This window comes from Centroberyx gerrardi, chromosome 4 (assembly GCF_048128805.1).
Source record: "Centroberyx gerrardi isolate f3 chromosome 4, fCenGer3.hap1.cur.20231027, whole genome shotgun sequence".
NCBI lineage: Eukaryota > Metazoa > Chordata > Actinopteri > Beryciformes > Berycidae > Centroberyx > Centroberyx gerrardi.
Window position 1 is genome coordinate 18,754,446 of NC_136000.1, and position 19,710 is coordinate 18,774,155.

General features: G+C 40.9%; 1 protein-coding gene across 2 annotated transcripts; it reads right to left on the minus strand.

The window, feature by feature from the left end:
• Positions 1-4,571: 4,571 nt before the first annotated feature.
• Positions 4,572-13,772, minus strand: LOC139926431 (guanine nucleotide-binding protein G(i) subunit alpha-1). Of its 2 annotated transcripts, none has more exons than XM_078283312.1 (9): positions 13,293-13,772; positions 9,552-9,594; positions 8,771-8,912; positions 7,852-8,009; positions 7,517-7,645; positions 6,924-7,053; positions 6,312-6,465; positions 5,883-6,074; positions 4,572-5,677 (listed from the first exon to the last, which is right to left on the minus strand). In XM_078283312.1, exons 1-8 carry the CDS (start codon positions 13,408-13,410, stop codon positions 5,884-5,886), a joined length of 1,065 nt encoding a protein of 354 aa, XP_078139438.1. In that variant the 5' UTR covers positions 13,411-13,772; the 3' UTR covers positions 4,572-5,677; position 5,883. The 2 variants fall into 2 exon arrangements, with proteins under 2 accessions (XP_078139438.1, XP_071774306.1); XM_071918205.2 differs by having other exon boundaries at positions 4,572-5,681.
• Positions 13,773-19,710: the final 5,938 nt, after the last annotated feature.

A 19,710-nucleotide genomic window follows, 5' to 3' on the forward strand; every position in this document is an offset into this window, starting at 1 on the left:
TTTTAATGAGAATAAAAATATAACTTAATGCTTTTCTGAGAATATAATAGATTTTTGTTTATACTGGTGGTTGTTTGCCTCATGCTGATCACCAACTGGAGGTCATATACCCATCTTTTTATTTATCACTACATCACTGGGTCTTTTACTATGCGACAGCACATACAGCACTACCAGTGTGGTCCTGTTTACTACCTAAATGCAGATGGTAAAAAGAAACTTCATGGCTTACACGCAAGAGTGGCCCCTGAAGCTTAACACACCTTTACGCCTCCTGACCGTCACTGTTTTCACGGACCAGTGGTTTGTGTTGATGTGTATGGGGGATGCAAGCCACAGTGCGTCACACTTTAAGATATTTACTGTGTGATGAGTCCATCAGTGAAAAAGTATGTTCACTGTGTTTTAGTGGCTGTGGAAAAAGATATAATTGGTACCACTACCTCCACTTAGGGTCTTCAACTCTCGTTATGTTGGTCGCCATTACATAATTTCTATGATGACATAAATCCATGTCAAACAGAGAATGACAAATCCTTTTGTTGTCATTACTTTTTCATGGCTGCATGGCTTTGCGAAGCGGCTGAAGTAAAATTTCATTCAATATTTAACACATAAAGTCAAGAGCTGCTCCAGCAAATCTACAGAAGATGACAGTCCCTCTTACTGCCACTCTTAACCGTGCCTTTAAGTGTGTGTGTGTGTGTGTGTGTGTGTGTGTGTGTGTGTGGGTACTATCCACATTGCTCCATTATAAGGACATGCATGTGCTTTTGTAGCGTCTGTGAGTATCTTCCCAAACAACATTACTTTACACAACCCATAAATCCCAATGCATTTTCAAACTGTAAATAATCCATGAACATGGATGGATCCTCTTTGAATGTCACTTTATTTACTTCAGTCTCTCAGCAAATAGGTCAAAGGTTCTGGTAAGAGCAGAAGATTTTAATGCTAAATCTAAGCAGATGATGCAGACTAGATGATGATTAGAGACTAACTCCCACAGCGAAGAGAGACTACTGGTATAATCCAGAAAACTGGCTGGATTAGGAGATTATAAACCCGAGAGGAAATGAGATCCTGCTTTGCTGTGTTTACGCCTCTGCTGGTGCATGTCAGAACTGCAGTCTCCAGAGAGGAGGGATGGGTAGATCAGGGACAGGCAACCGAGTGCAACAAAGGGCCAAGAGAGAGACTATGAGGGTTTTCATTCCAACCAAACACTGCAGCAGGTGATTTCACTCATTAGTTCCTGCTCTCTGGTTGAACTCGTGCTAATCAGTGAAATCAGCAGGTGTCGTCTTTGATTGGAGTGAAAACCTGCAGGCTCTCGGCCCTGCGTGGCACGCGGCTGCCTGTCCCTGGGGCCGCTTTTTGTTACCCCAGATAAGATGTATTTTATGTGTGCACAGGAGAGGCTAAATCAGACACTAAATACCTGTCCTGCACACATCACTCTATATCTGGCTCAATGCGCCTCATTATTTTGGACCTTTCTTTTGTGGATAGAAGTAGGACTAGAACAAACAAACAAAAAAAAAAACATCTTTGTCAAAGCTTTGTGCTGGAGCATCTAAATTTGGAGCCACTTGAAACACCTTGCCACCACTTACAGATTTTCTCTTGACAAGATTCAGTGTAGCAATAACTCTCAGTATCTAGGGGGCACTAATACACGTGGACAGGCTCAGTGTTTGGGGGAGGAGTGCTAACATGACCTCTTGGTAGCGCTGTAATGAAGTTTTTCGGTCGGAGTGTCATTACGGTGTCTGATGGCCTGGAGGGAAAGGGGCTGCAACAGCATCGCCTGCTTAGCTTTGCTCTTTTTCCTCTAAAAGCCGTGAGCTTGATAAGCTATGACAACGCCATCAAGCCTCTCACTTTCTGCCAGAATGTTCATGATTGAAACAAAACAGTATTTGCTATGAAGTGTGATTCTGCACTCCCAAAGTATCCATCCAAGTTTTCTCAGATTGTCTGTGCGTGTGTGTTAATATGTGTGTGTGTGTGTGTGTGTGTGTGTGTGTGTGTGTGTGTGTGTGTGTGTGTGTGTGTGTGTGCCAGACAGACAGAGGGAGGGGACGGGGGAGAGAACCAGGGAAAGGATATTACTTTATATCATCATTACAGGCAGGATGTCTGTATAATGAGCATTCTAAAACAGACTGCCAACAACAGAAGGCAAAAAAACAATAACACGAGGCAGACTGCGCACTCAGAGGGGGAATTTCAATACAGCTTATATGGATTTAGCTCAGTGCCTCCCTCATTGACTCTGTGCTTTGCGTATTTGCTGTTAGGGTGAAATGCAAACCAAGTTGTTTTTATTGCTTGGGCAGAGACGGGGAGGGAGTGGGGTCACCTTCACACACACACACACACACACACACACACACACTCTGGGTGCCTCTCAACAGGGTGAACGGACTTCCTCTCCTCTTATCTTCATTTTATCCACTGATGTGCAAGAGCTAGAAAGGTGAAAAGAGATCGCTGACAGATATATCAACTATCATCTATCATCTCAAGAGACAGCAATAATGTTTGGGAGACACATTAAACGCTGAGATGAAATCTCACTGGTGTTCTGGTATTGTCAGTGAAATCCTGGCTGTGCTGCACTGGGCTGCAGCAGCGAATCAAAGTTTCAAACATGCATGGATGCACTGAGTAGACTAACACACAAACAAACATGCACACAAACATACAGTATATGAATGCATTCACATGTACACACACACACACACATTCACAGGTTAAGGATGTAGAGTGAGTTCATTAGACTATACAGCTAAATTGCTTTGGCATTTTCTCTAAGCACACAATGAGATCTACACAGAAAAATAAACGTGTGAAATGGAACTGAAAATGGTTCCTTTGAGTGATGCGATAGAAGAACCATTTCTGGTTCCACAAAGAACCTTTCAAGAACCTTTTAATATCCCAAAGAAGGTTCTTAATTCTTAGTTATTGGATGGTGGGTGATGGCATAAATGTGGAAAATAACCAAACCAGTCCATAGTATATATCGTGCAATCGCAAATGAGGGCAATTACATACATACAAGGGCAGATAAACAAAAACACTGTCTAAGCAAAGGAGTGCAGAAATGGTTCTTTAAAGAACCTTGAATCTTTGTGGAACCAGAAATGTTCTTCTATGGCATCACTCCGAAGAACCATTTTCAACACGTTTATTTTTCTGTGTGTAATTATGAAGTAAACTTTGTGATGTGGAGCATACCTGTAAAACATTACTCCTCTCCAGGCCACACCCACCTCTAAACCACACAGACAGACATCCATGGACACATAAATGCTCAGTCAGTCCATCAAGCCACAGATCAAAAACTAGCTGGTCATTACACACACAAGTTTTCAAAGACTTGCTTTTGACAAGATGTGGGTCAGATTGGATTCCTTATGCTTTGACTCACTGGTGAACTGCAGTCAGCTCTGATGTGGCGTTTGATCATCACCATTAGCATCATTATCTCCCTTTCTCATTCTCTCCTCTTTCCTCAACTTTCCTATTACCTTGGTTGGTTTTGAGGAGGCTTCATATCCCCGGTGTTTGATCTCCCTGGGAGGGCTTTGGGGATTAGCTAAATGACTCCACAGTTAGCTTTTAAATCACACAATGCTTCCTAAAATAGTGTCCTCTCGGCTAATGCCAAATCATTGTGCTTGAGCGGTGATGGCTTAGCTGAGACTGCAAGACAGAAGTCTGCTTTGGCACTATTGTGACCCATTTGTGAACGTTAGTTGCCACCATTATGGTGTCTGTGGAATATATTAATATAAAAATGACTGGAATGTGACAGTTGTTCTTATAATCCTATCACCGTCCCATTGTTGTGGAGCCGTCATTCTGACTCTCTTCCTTTACCGGATGATCTTCTCATGAATATTGGAAAGAATTCTGCACTACAGTCATTTCAATTTTAGCTTTAAAATCACACACAGCTCAGTAGAAAATCACTCTCATTCTAGCTCTGGATTTATTAGTGCTAATCTTAGAGGGATTGTAATAGAGGTTTTGTATACAAGGCCAATATGTCTTTCTGAAGGAAGATCCATGTTAACCATCTTAAATTGGTGAGATTTTCCCCAATTGTCTCCTTTACTACAATCAAGCAGACATCAATTTGATGGTCATCACGTGCAATTATCCCTTGTGTCCACTAGAGGGACCCATACATTATTTAATACTATATATTTAATACTTTTATTGTAAACAAATCTGTCAGATCCCAGTAACATGTTGCATCAAAGCATGTTCTTAAATTCTTAGTTAGTTGCTCTCAAGAAAACATAAACCTTTTCTGTGTAAGTTTTGAATTTTCTCACTGTTAAGGAGACTATGAATGATGACATCGAGGCTTAAGAGGGACTAATTACAACTAACTACAAAGAAGACAGGCCCACAATTTGTACAAGAGAATAATGAGCAAATGGTCTCATTATCTTTCTGGTCACTTTCTATTCACAGTGTATTATAAAGTTGTGGCTCACTCCTCCATTTTCAAACACTGCAAAAAAAACACACAAAAAACCCCAGAAAAGGTGTTTGTTGCAAAGGATGCCATGGTTTCACCATAACAACTCTTTTATTAGCAAAATCATGGAAATTAGTCCACTAATGTCCCCATCCAATGGAAACAGAAGGGTGGGGTCTTAGGGGGATATGTAACCTGAAACCATTACAGATCATAATCAATAACAGTGCGCTTGTACTCAGCCACTTCTGACAATCTATGCACTGAACATAGACAGTATGGTCCTGTTGTCTGCTACAAGGCCGTCATTGACATCCTCTTTTCAAAGCGTCTCTTGGTTCATGATTTGGAGTAGGAATGTTTCCGTCGGTAGCGGCACACCAACAATGTGCGCACATTAATTAGAGAGAGTAGCTTTTTTTTGGTCACTTAAAAAAAATAAAACTTTGAAAGAGGATGACAAGTAGAGGAAAAAAAAGTCCCTTTGATTTATATTGTGCACACACCCACACAACATGCATGCCAAATCACTCATACACAGGCTTTCGGTCCCATTCAAAACAAAGCTTTCGCTCGCAGCTCATACACAGCCACACATCCGGAAAAGGCTTCCACACAGCTCTCACAGTATGTCAGAGTCAGAGTGAGTTGGTCTATAGAGAGTGAGTTGGTCTTGCTTGGTTTGTCCACGGAGGCAAAAATTCTGTGATGTTGACGTCATCATGGAAAAAAGATCACATGGGCTGGGGGAGTTTGGGAGCGAGTTCAATGATAACATCTACATAGATCTAATATCTAAGTCAACAAAAACAAAACACTGCAACTAAGGCATGCAAGGCACAAGTACCTACAAACAGAAGACAAAAAGGTGTTCATTTCTTTCAAAGAAAAAGACAAAAAATAAATGCAAAGGCCCCCTTTTTCATATAAAAATTCAAAATAAAAATGATAGGTAAAACAAGCACATTTTAAAAACAGTGAAAAATCCCCCGCCATAGTGACAGTTGTACAAATATTTTACACAAATGTTTTTTTCTACACACCGCCTTTAAAACTTTTAGAGATCAACATAAGTTAAGAAGAGGTTAAAAGTGACATTCTCAACAGTGTCCATGCAGAGTTCCCTCCAGTCACAGACTCCCCGCCAATAAAGTCACTTGCAAGCTGGCCGCCGCGCTGCCTGAGCAGAAAGAGAGGAAAACAGCCGAGAAACCATGATTAGAGGAGATAAAACAAGTCATTGGCCACAGTTCACAGTTTGATTCTGCTGATAGAAGACAGATACAAACAGTACTTCAAAATTCCTAACCAAAGCTGGGAACTTTACCCCAAATTAAACACAACTCCACAGTATTTACAGCAAACATAGAGCAGACATTACCTTAGAAGAGGCCACAGTCCTTCAGGTTGTTCTTGATGATGACGTCAGTGACGGCATCAAACACAAACTGCACGTTCTTGGTGTCGGTGGCACAGGTGAAGTGGGTGTAGATCTCCTTGGTGTCCTTTCTTTTGTTCAGGTCCTCAAACTGGCACTGAATGTAAGCCGCTGCCTCCTCGTATGTGTTGGAGCCTTAAGGAACGTGAGAGAAAAGACGGAACAATGAGGAGAGGGGAGGAAAGACGAGTTGACAAGTTGGAAAAGTACAAGACAGAGACGCTATGACTCTTAAGCTCTCGCTTAACAACAGCTCAAAACTAGACCTAGCTGGGTTTCACGGATTACCTGCAACACCAACATATATTTGCATGCCTCACTGAACACCTGTAACTCTGCATACGAGCGCGCTTGTACGCGTCTCCTTCTCACCTGCGTATTCTGGGTAGCAGATCGTGAGAGGACTCTTCTTGATCTTCTCCTCAAACAGGTCCTTCTTGTTAAGGAAGAGGATGATGGAGGTGTCCGTGAACCACTTGTTGTTGCAGATGGAGTCAAACAGCTTCATGCTCTCGTGCATTCGGTTCTGACGGGAGAGGAGAGACGCATAACAGGAACTGAACCAGGGAAGTCGTACAAAAAAAACGGAACTAACAGCAAAGACAAATGTGGGTGTGAAGTAGGACTGGGCAATATAGTTGAAATCAGTATCACGATAATCATTAAGATGTTTTTCAATATACACCACAACATGGCTCAAGTATGCAAAATCACATGTTAAATAATCAAATTCATGTTCATCACACTGAACCAAATGGTAATGTTAGGTGTGATGACAAACAAAACTGAATTTTTCAAATAATATTCCTTAAAATGTTTCATACCTCATTTTTGATCAGTTTTTAAATAAAATGTGCTTGTTCTCATCTCTTTAGACAGCAGAACCAAAATCACCATATCATCACAACACGATTCCACTGAAAGACAATAACCGATAATATTGAATTATCGCCGAGCCCTAGTGAAGGAGGGAGGGGGTCTCACCATCTCCTCGTCCTCCGCCAGCACCAGGTCGTAGTCACTCAGAGCCACGCAGAAGATAATGGCGGTGACGCCCTCAAAACAGTGGATCCACTTCTTCCTCTCTGATCTCTGTCCGCCTACATCAAACATTCTGCAGAGGGAATACAGACGCGGACTGTTATCACAGGGAAATACACCACACACACCAAATTGTCTGCATCCTGTCGGCCTTTGATTAAATGTCCGCTGTACTGAAGTGTACTCTTAGGAGGATCCTTGGAAATACTGACTCAGACTCTTACCATTGCTACTGATGCTTCACTGAAGTGTGGGCCACTTTAGGCCAGAGTGCATTAACTGCGTGTACGATTTACGATTTTCATTATTTTCATTTGAGTGTAGAGATTTTCAAATCACAGGAACCTCTCTTCCACAGTGCTGAAAAGTGATTATTGTTTTGGTAATGTGAATAACTACAAGGGAAACCAATCTGGAGTGTTCAACGATCTAATTTTCAGAAAAATGAATATGTCTGCATGCGTGATGGAGAGAACACTAGTCATAAACATCAAATGGGATTAAGTGATTGAACAAAGCACAGTGCTACTACTCACTTGAAGTGCAGGTCCTTGAAGGTGAAGTGTGTTTCCACAATGCCAGTAGTTTTGACTCTGGTCCTCAGCACGTCCTGTTGGGTGGGCACATAAGCACCATGGGCTATCCTGTCCAAGTCATTCAGATAGCTTTGGGAAGAGAAAGGTCAAGGAGAGGGAATAGAGATGGAAAGAGGAGAGGAATGACAGAGGTAGAAAGGGGATAATTAAGAAGACAGAATGTGGTAGATGGACAGATAAGAATAGTGGTTATTCCTCCAGCTACTCTTCCACCCCAGTTCCTGTGTATCTGAAGCAGCACCCCTGGTAGTCATGTCAGTTTGTCCTATACTCACTATGCTGCAGAGTCGTTGAGCTGGTACTCCCGGGAGCGGCTGAAGCAGGCCTGCACCCCTCCGTCTTTCCACAGGCGCTGGATGACCCCGGCCAGCTCGCCCGTCATGAAGCCCTCTTCTGCCGAGCCCGCCAGAACGAACAGCTGCCTCGCATCATCCTGAGGAGACAAGTCCCCTCCAGTTAGAGTAATAATCAGCAACTTTTGATATAAATAAATATCCGTTTTGCTACATCGCTGATTGATACCATACAGCAGTGACACAACCTATACCCTGTTCATAAAAGTTTTTACATTTGCTGTTCTAAACACTTATGAGAGAGTCCCTATTTCCTGTGAAAAATCCATTGCTGCACAGAAGCAAACAGCGGTTTGCCACAGTCTACACTGTCTTTATCATTACAGCATGTTGGGCCAGTGCCTACACTGACTGCAAAACACCACAGCAATAATAATAATAAACTGTATTTATATAGCACCTTTCTTAACAAGGTTACAAGGAGCTTCACAATAAAATGAGAAGAATATTTTTTAAATAAAAACAGTAAGCAATGACCGCTTATCACCAAAGGTGTTTTTTATGAAAACAGTAATCTTGCAGCTTATCACTCTAAGACTCATTCCTGCTTCAGTACACATACAATTCTTCAAAATATCCTGATCAAATAACACCAGGGTGGCATAGTGAGTAAGAATCATCTGTCAACTGGCGGACCCAGGTAAGGTCTTGCGCATGTCGCTAAACTTGCGCCTTACTGAAGTGTCGTTGAAGTGTAAAGAGAATTTCCTAATGGGGACGAGTAAAGTGTCACTTTTTTTCTGTTTTATCATATGACTACTTTAAGTAACAGTTGCCCTTATATAACCACTATCAGTTATATACTTGCACACAAAAATGCACTTTGTCTTCCTTCACTCACCGCCCTGGCTGGATCAGCAAAGTCGATCTTGAGGCGGCCCATAGCTCTGATGATGGCAATAATGGACTGGATGGTGTTGCTGTAGACCACGGCCTTGTACTGCTTACACTCCTCCTCTGAGTAGCCCGCTTCGTGGATGATCCTGATAGACAAAGGACACAACGAGAGGACATTAGCAGTTGACTCCAACAGCTTCATCATTTGTTAATACAATATATGATAGGTGCTATATTAAAAGGGAATGTCACCTATTTTAAGAATTCACATTATCTCTGTGCCCCAGGACAGTTCAATCAATGTTTGTGAACTTGCACTCTTTGCTTAAGCTAGAAATCAAAGAGACAACCCTTTGATTTGTGATGTCACTGGGAAGTAAAATCAGGGGCTGCTCCATAGACAAAGGATGGGGTGCTGACTTTGTGGAGCCATAAGATGTTAAGTTGAGCTGTCACTCCAAAATACAGTTTATATTCATTTCTAACAGGTATGAACCTCAATTTGAACCTCATCTGGTTGCAAGAAATCACAAAAAACATATGGGTCAACAAAGACAGTGCCCCATTCATTGTCTATGGAGCAGTGCCAGATTTTACATCCCACTGACATCACAAATCACAATTTCAAGGGTTTCCAGTTTCTAGCTTTAGGAAAGAGTGTTGCATGTTCAGTACTGACTGAACTGTCCTGCGCACAGGAATAACATGCAAATTCTTAAAATGGTGGCATTCTCATTTTCATAATCCATAAGAAACAATACTACTTCATCTACTTCAATACTTACTTCATCTGTTTAACAATGGTACTCTTCCCAGACTCTCCAGCACCTGAAACAGAAGGATAGATAGGAGACAGACAAATGAGACACAGCTACATCACGTTCATACATGCACGCAATACATGCAAACCCTGCTTTTTTTTTTTTTACATATTTTCTGCTTGAAAGGAATGAAAGGTTTTCTGTGACATGCAACTTGATTTGTAGGCCAGGAATTCTACCAGAAAATGTAAATGGATAATACTGGTGTTTTTTAAGTTTATGCCAATCATCTAGGTTGCCCCTCCGCTTTACATTATTGGTTGTGGTGTCTGCAGTCAGCCAGTGTAGTTGGAGATATCAGGGCCCAGTTTTGTACATTATGAAAACCAAATTCCACAGAGTTGGAAATTGCTGAAGTTAGATAATCCATCATAGTGAACATGAAGCCTTGATTTGGTTTTGTCATCATTTCATTGTATCCGAGTTGAATGTTTTCATATAAGTGCATGCATTATGTTGCACTCTGCTTACTGACAATCACCTGAGACCCAAGTCTCCGCCAGGAAATAATCCCTCAAAAACACTTCGCCTTACAAACTTTGTTACATCCATGTATTTTTATTTAGGACATTTTTGTTAGCCAAGACAGCAATTCATCCCATGCTTCCATGCAGGTTTGACACCGTAAAGTAGTATTTTAAGAAGGACAAAAACAAAGTAAATTTCAAAAATTCTTTCTACATATGTCATGCATTGCAAATGATTGGGGGGAAAAACTAAACAGAGAAAAAAAATGGGCTATAACTCTAAATGACACCGGTATTTTCCTACACAACTGCAGCAGAAATTATAGTAATCACTATTTTGATTTATTGTGCAGCCCTACAATCAAGCCCTTACATAAAGTTATCGTCATGCATCAACTGCTGGGTTAATGAGACTGGACAGCAAACTAAACTCCTATGCAAAAGAAATGTCAACAAATGTCATCAAAAAGAATACAGAAATAAATGATTACTTTAATTTTAAGGGAATGTTGTTAACATTAAATCACAGCACATCACAGGCTAGACTGTCTCAGAATGCAGTTGAGAAGTGTCTATGGGCAGGGTTAGCCAGGTCTTAGTGCAATTGGATTAATCAACTGGATCCTCTCGTCAATGAGATTATACACAGCTTAAACATCCCCAGGTTAGAGACTCATGCTACATCAGACAGGCTGGCTAGGCTCAGTCAGAGCCGTGAGCTGCATCTCATATGGGCAATCTGATTTCTGTGAGACCAATATACAATGTTGGATGAGGCTGTGTATCGTGATAATGGCCATAAATCTAAAGAGTTATCAAAATATGAGTAGCCAACACACAATGGCATAGATGTGTAATGTACAGGCCATCTAGAGTCATGTATATTTGAATCAGCCAAAGGTATTGCTCAGTACACAGTTTCTCATACCCTCCTCCAGCTCCCTCTGAGAGGCAGGCATGTTTTCACCTGAGCACACAACATTTTAATTACCTTACCTCTGCTGGGGCTTACGGCTCCCCAGTGAGGAGAACTGTTCACCAATTCACTGTCCCATATGACAAACAGCCGAGCACCACAGACACAGAGCTAATATTACTGCGAACATCATATAAGACTTAAATTTAATTTCCAAACCCACGCTCACACCTCAGTGAGCCGCTGAAATTGAAGGGCCTAATGGGTGGCAATTATGGAACAAAAGCAAAGGGGGGAAAAATAGATAGTTCAAGTTTGTCAGTGTGATAGTATGTCTGAGATGGGCTCTGTTGGCTGGCCCTGGGAACACACATTACCCTCAGGCCATCTGGGACACACAACAATGAACACTGTGCCTGCATCTTCCGTACTGCTTCTCCTGCTTCTGTACTACACTAATGGCTCTACACTAAAACAAAACAAAAAAATCTATCTTTATGATGTGTGTGTGTGTTTGTGCAGTACACAAACAGTCTTCATCTGTGACAATCCTCCCACTCAAAACACTCGTCTGAAGACCATGTCATTTGCAGATTACTGCATTAATGCAAACACCCCCAGCAGCATCCCTGGCAGAGCGGCAAACTGCAATAAGCATATAAAGGTAAAGCTGCATATCTCTCTCTCTCACACACACACGGCAGAAGAGTCAAACTTCACAAATACGGGAGAGAAATACATCTCTGTGTTCAAAGACATAATTCCACCCCCCACACCCTCCCCCAGCTATGGATAGGGCAAACTACTTGCTGCCAGCCAGCTCAGCCCACACATCTCGTGCAGGTGCTTGTGGGGATTGTGAGAAAAAAAAACAACAACCATGAAAATTCAAATTAGGTCCATCTCGAATGACGCATGCACATCCAACAACTGACTGCTGTGGCTGAGCAGTGCAGTGTCTGTCAGTGTGGTCAGTAAGGTCACATGTCACAAAGTGACTGGTGCCACAGACACACAAATCAGTGCTTGGGCAGAGGTAAACTTAAGAGACACAGACTGCTCCTGCAACAGCTCTTGCATGGTGGTACAACTTTAGACTTCATGGCTAGAGCAGACAACCAGTTAGTCGGTTCACACACTGAGCACTAGCTGTGTTTGTCGCGTTTATATAGTTGCCTACTATGCTTATTATGTTGTTAGCCAGCCTGTACAGGTTGCCATGCAACTTCTTGCGGTTCCTTCCTGACTGAGCACCAGAAACTAGTCTTCAATTCGGCTGTCAGGAAAAAGAAACTGGCGTGTCAACTGTGGCTGGTTTAACAGTGCCATTTGTTTCTTGAAATGATAAAATACTGTTCCAGATCTGAAACCTGGTCAATCAAGCACACACTCCTACACGACTCACTAGCTACCTGGCCAGTCTTGGTTTATGGATATGTTCAGACTAGCCTTGTCAAGAAGCGTAACTGATGTTGCCTCTAAACACAACAACGGTTATTCCCGTGGACATTAACTTTTACACAATATGGAAAGACATCACTCATTACCCAAAATGTATTAAAACTAAAATACAATAGTGTCTTCTAATATTTAAGGCACACATATGTAACGTTAAGCCACACATTGAGTTCGGCTTTCACCAGCCGGCCTAAAGCAACGTTAACTCAGTGTTTGTCAAACAGGAGGAACTGATTGAGATACAACACTGATTTATATTCCAAATCCTAAAATAATATTAAGACATGATGACACACTAACGTTAAATGTTTATTAATGTCGAAAAGGTCGGACAAGTGGACTTGTTCAGAGCTATCGCAGAGCTACCGACATCGGTAACATAAAGCTGCTTGCTATCGTTAACTCTGCATGCTAGCTACCTAATTTAGCTAGCTTTAGATAGCTAGCTATGCAGCTAATTGCTGAGCTGAATTAGCTTACTAACCAACGTTACAAACTTATGTTGGCTCAATAATTTGGGGTAAAACTGTTGCTACAATGGGAGACTCGGGGCTAACTGGCTAATTTATTAACAAACGTTATTGTTGAGCAGAGAAAGACTGGGACTCCAGCGCCAACTTTTCATTCAACCGCACCACCACCCATATTAATCCCCGAAAATTATGTTCAAGTTTCAAACTAATTTACGCCACATGATCCTGATCAAAGTTGACACATAATATCAACGTTATGTAATACAACTGGCTAAAACTTTAACAGATACAAGACATTTAACTAGTTAGCTAATTAGCTAACGTTAGTTTGCTACAGTTGGTGGGAAGGTCCAACTCCAGCAAATAGACCGAGACCCCATCTTTCTCTCACCGAGTAGCAGAAGCTTGACCTCCCGGGCAGCTTTTTCTCCGTCGTCCCGTAAATTCCTGTCGATCATCTTGCTCCGCTCCTGAGCAGCTTTGTCGTCCGTGCTCAGAGTACACCCCATCTTGTAGCTGACCTCCGAAATAACAACAATACAGACCAAACACAACTTAACTACGAGTGTAACGACATGCAAAGGCTACCGAGCTAGCATCAAGTGAGGAGGAGGCAGTCTCCCGAAGACTTGAGATTCAAACACGCCCTTGCCTCGCACTCGACAGCTCGTTATTTTCACGACAAGACTTCTTTTTCTAAACCAGAAAAGCAAGGCGCTCGCGCTAGCTGGCTTTTCGAGTTGTGTTTATATCGCCCTAGAGAGTCTAGCACCCTCAATATCATTCAGAAATTCAAAAAACAAATGGGGTAGACTGCATCTCCGTTTGTGGAAGGGTTTTGGGTTTGAGGTGTTGGATTGGTCGCTTCCTGTTCTTCGCACATACCTGTGATCTGCGCATGCGTGACAGAGCAACAGGCTTTCGAAATTGTAGGCTTCTTTTTATTTCATGATCGGTGTCGTCGTAAGATAGTTCCTGAAGGTAGGCAAGGTAGGCTGGAAAAAAACAACATTCAAAACATGAGCTAAGTTGCCTTTGATCCTCTCATAGTTGTACAGCCATGGCTATCCCACTGTCCTGGGAAAATTGATGTTATGTTGACACAAACCACTGCCACTCATTTGTTGTAATCATTACTTTCACATCAGGACATTTTGGGAAAATTTTGGAATAATAATACAAACATTAAAACCCCCACTGCGCATTGAATGCAAACTGACTGCCCATTTGTAAAGTGGAATACACTTACTTTACCTTAAGCCTACTGAGGCAGAAATAAATTTAGTGTTTGCCTCCATATTTGTATTGCAGCCTACTGTAAAACATAATTTTGATGTTGAGGAAATCAGTCAAGCAGATCAAAAGCATTAGATTATGGTTGGCGTGTGTGTGTGTGTGTGTGTGTGTGTGTGTGTGTGTGTGTGTGTGTGTGTGTGTGTGTACAACCCCTGTGTGGGAGAGAGAAATGAAGTGATTGCATATTTCATCTATGGTGTCAGTGTTGATTTGCATCGCAAGCGTCTGTCATGAGTTGTCAGTGCCCAGTAGCATGTCTGTATTCGCAACACAGACATAAAGCTCAAATAGTGAGACTTTAATACCAAGAGGTTCAGCTATTTGGGAATCTGGAGTATAAGTCATCAAAAAATAGCATAAATAAATAAATAACCAAATAAATAAATGAGAAAGCAGACAGCAGAAAAGGAGAATTAAGTTGCTTCGATTTTTTCCTCTAACCACTATTCTGCCTGAATGTCTTTGATTTTCATCCCCTCACAATTTGAAAATATCCATAAAAATGCTAAACTTTGTTCAAGGTAATCAATGCAATGTCATTTCGAAAACTATTTATACGTAGTTTACAGTGAGGGCAGTGAAACCTTTATGTACAAAATCTGTAAAAACAAATGCATACTAAATAAAAGGATTGGATTTTGAGAAATAATAACCATAACTTTATTTTTATAGCAAAAAAAAATCAAAGTTTACAAAGTGCTTCACAATCAAGACAGACAAAAGATATAGAAAACAAAACTGGACAGAAAAAGAAGAGGACAGTCATCAAAACAAAGAAGCAATAGTGGAAAAGAAACATCCATTCCTTACATAAAAGCATATCTGTAGAAATAGGTCTTTAAAAGTGATTTAAACAACACTGAGTCCAGAGACTAGGTGCTCTGATGGCAAAGACCTGGTCTCCTTTAGTGTAGATTCAGGAAGCCCCATGCAGATGCATTCAGGCTCACAAAGGGTTAAAATGTCAGAGATATACAGTAACTGGGAGTCAACCGTATCTGTGCTTTAAAAGTGAAAAATCTTTAAAAACTCCCCTTTTATAGCGAATAAGGGTTAAAACCTGTGGTCAGGCTTTCTCTCTGACCACATCCAGGAATTCAAATGACTGGTGTCTGATCATTGTCTGATTCAACTTTACGCACCTGAAATCTGAATGAACAGAACATGCATATATATAATTTCTAAACAATGCGACTGTACATGTCAAGTTTACATGAATAAGCTGTAATAAGTGTGGTGTGTATTATATGAGTCACATAATTTGCATTGACTGTATTATTGATGCTTACACAGATAAAGACTTGGAGATAAACATGGAGATAAATTCCATCTATCCATATTTCCACCTATATTCACATTTTCTAATTGTCTTGATATTGATTTTACAGCTTATATCAGCTTGACCTTAAGTGAACCAGTCATATTCTCAGTGGTTATATGTATAAACGGGATGGGGAAGGGCGGAGATGTGGTCATAATTCACCTCCTCACTTTACATGGTATTTCCATTGCAGATGGTCCCTGCATCATGCAAACCAGAGCCAATTTTTCCAATCCATTCTAAGCACACATGGAGAGATTTTCCTATGCATGTACAACAAGTGAGGGTGAACAGGAAAGGGCATGGGGTCATCAGAGCTGGGGCTGCCAACAAAATGTTTCTCTGACAATCACTATTTTCACAAAACAGCCTAGTCAGGAGGCGTTTTCAAAGGATGATGTTTTATTTCTTAGTGAGGGTCAAATAAAAATATAGAGGCACTCTGTGTTGCCATGGCACAATTATGTCAGCGCACCACCAAGCAACAGGATATGTTTTGTCTCATTCAAGTAATGTAGCCTCAGTAGACTGTGTGTGAGATGAATGGAGAAATGGCAGAGCAGCTCGTTAGCACTCTGATGCTCATTAAGTTCCACAGAGATCAGGGCCTCCAAGTGGGACTTATTAGCTTGTTAGTGTGTGAGTGAGTGAGTGAGTGAGTGAGTGAGTGTGTGTGATTTACAACCCCTATAGGGCCCAGAGCTAGCCGCTAAAAAATTAATTTGTCTTATGTTATCATGTCATCCTGTGAGCTTCGTACGTCACTCCGCTACATACAAAGTCTTTGGTCTTTGGTTGACAAAATGATGACACTCACAGACTGGATCATCTATATTTTAAGGATACTGAATGATAAAACTCTGGTAATATTTAAAATGGATAAATAGCGCCTTAGAATAGAAACTCTTCATTTCCTCTGTGCCACATCATAAAAGTGTCCGCCAAATGGCATATGTCTGTTACATAAATCAAATTAAAACATGAAATATGCCAGCTCTCTGTGGATGCCCCATTCAATGACAAAATACTGCCGCTTAGTGGCAGTCTCATCGGTCTCCACTTATTTCTAATAATAAAAACTTGTATTGTCCTGTAATTGCACTCATTTATTTGATTAGTGAATTTGGCTTGCAACAGGTTGGTGTAAGTTTGTGTCTAAGTTTTATTCAGGGCATTTGGTGTCCAGAAAGGATTTAGTAGTTATCGATTTTTGATGTTTGGTTCCTTTAATCCATGTCATGGCCAGTCAGTCTCATGTAGCTTTAATCTGCCTTTTACTTTGCCACACATGAGGCTCTAAAAAACAAATTTCACTCCTTTAATATAAGCCACAGTGGACAGAAAGTGCTCTACATTACAGTCATGTGCAGGACTGTAGAGCAGAGCCAGACGTTGGTCCTCCAGATGGCAGTAGAGTCATGAAGCAGCCAATCAGTGGGGGACAGAGACTTGACAACTGGTAACCAGTCGCTGAAGAGCTGCTGGGGATCTTGAAGCAAAGGGCAGTGGTTTGAGATTACAGGATGACTGCATTTTTCAGATGGTTCTTACTGTCTGTGGTAATAGTCATGTACAGAAGCAAACTTACCCATACATGTCAAGTGAATGGGAGTCATCATCGGTGAAACACGACATGTCTCTAATTTTTGGCAAAATTATCGTTTATTACAAGAAAACAGCTGTTTTAGCTGTATGGTTGTCTAACATAATATGTCCACGAACAGCCAGATCATACATGTTGATTTCACCTGAGCTATAAATCAATAATTCCCAAAGTGACTTCAATGGACCACTTGGAGCCCTTGAGAGGGTCTCAGTGGATCCTCTGCAAAATTAAACATTTCACTATTATTTCATTCATAAAAACTTAGAACATTAAGATAATTTATAAGAATGTCTATTTTGATCATCTCCATTATCTGTCCACCTACAGGGCAAAGTTACAGTTTTGTGCCAAATCATATCTAACAGCAAAAGTCTTCTCAGTTAGGGAAGCTGTGGGTGAAAATCTTAAGAAAATGGGGATCTGTGGCCTAATATGTTTCCATTTGGGGTTCCTTGATATGATAACGTTTTGGAATACTTTATAGCACTACTGCCATGTCAAATAACAACAGATATTATATTTTGCTAATAAGTTGCTATGTTTAGTGTTTTCTCATTCATAAATCACTGCGAAATGAGGAAATATGCCAATAGAGGGGTTATAGAAAGATATAAAGTGTAGTGCTGCTGATTGTTATCAAAATTAATCTGAAAATGACATATTTAGAGAAAATTCTCTATTGTTAATCTATAAAGAACGATTTGTATCATTTGTATCTTAAATGTTGTGTGTTCTCTAGTCATATTTATGTACATGTAATATCATAGTCACCATCAGAGGTAGTCGACCAGGGTCCAGGACGGACCATACAAAATGATAGATTATTTTTAATAATTCCTAAATCGGGCTTGTAATATCAGATTTTATCCTATAGGCCCTGGAACAGTTAAAGTGTCTCTGGGTAGACCATTACAGTAACATTATAGCCTATTAGTCCATGCTGCAATATTAAAGTTCTGCTCAGAGAAAAATAAATCCAGAGAATGTGAGCAAAAGAAAACTTGCACTGTGACTGTTTCTTTCTCTCCCTCTGTCTTACACTGTCTTTCCTTTCCAGTGCAGTATAGCCATTCACTTGGCTAACAAGTATTGTGAGTAGTGGTCTTAAATTCCACAGCTTTGTTCATATACAGACGAGCCAGTTGATTGCAGAAAAGGTTATGCTGCGTCGTTAGAACTGCTACATAGAGGGCTGTTGTTGTGTGTGTGGCCCCTCTGCATTCAAACAGCTGCTCTGGCTCAAACTGGATGACCTCATTTCCTTGCCACCTTGGGGCGTTGCTTCATATAGTGAAGTGGAGAGAGCTTCATTGTTCACCGTTTTTTATTCAAGCACAGAGTGATGGAGGGCAACTTTCAAAAGACGGGTGCACCGAGCGGTTCTTCTTACAATGCCAGCACAAGGAGAAACCTATGAATTTTTATTATTTGACAAGTACTTTTGGTGTGAGAATCTTGTGCTTGTATACTTGTGAGGGGTCAGCAAGGAGGAGAGCAAGTTAGCAAATACGTATAGAGAGGATAGAGGAAGAAAGGAAATGAGAGAGATAGAGGGGGGAGTGTGTGTGAAAGGGCAGTGTGTGTGTGAGGGGGTGATGGCTTTTATCACTCACGGTGGTTTACCATATTATAGATCATGTGCCCCCAAGCACCGCATCCTTTATGGTTTCTGTGTGTGTCCTGCCTTCCACCTCTGAAAACACATTCATTTCAGTGCATGAATGTATATATGCAGTAGTGCATGCTGGGCTTTTGAACGCAAGTCAGGCTGCATGTAACCCCACGGAGAAAGCCTATTGTGACCGACACTAGAAACAAAGGATATTGCCATAGCATGTTATGCTAAAACTGAAACCTTTTACCATCCCGCACACATACTGTATGTAGACACTACTTCAGTGCCTGTGTATGTAAACGTACATGTGATGTTACCATGCAAAGCAATTGCCAGTGGCCAACAGGACTAGGCACAATTGTAGGGAGCCTTATACATTCATTATCCAGTTTTAGACATTGGGCAGAAGAAATAGCATGATAATGATTCTCTACCTTTGTTTTGAAAACCAACTTTCAATCATTAGAACTGAAATTTGCCACCATCCACAATACACATGTGGTTTTCCACATAAATAAAATCTTGACAGTGGACAACCCATCACATACTAATCTCCGTCTGCTGTTGTGCTAGATTGGCGTATACTCTTAAAAATGTCTAACTTCTCATTTGGCTGTCTCCGACACCAATCACTAATGCTAACTAGATTACGATGACAAAGACCCTTTCAGCAATGTGAGGTCGCATTACATTTAACTTTATTTTACCAATCATCTGTTATGTATCCCCATTAACAGAGTCTAGCACAGTCTACATTATATGATGTCTGTCTGTATGGGGTATATTCACACAGATTGAGTAATACTGCTAATATCCATTTGGTTTCACATATTGAGAATCACTGCAAAGAAGAATAATACATACCGGAGTGCCATAGAAATGCCAGGAACCTCAAGGAGCCAGGAAAACCAAAAGGGCTTGATATCAAACACTCACATAGTGGAGATACAGTGTTATAGTATCATATTTAT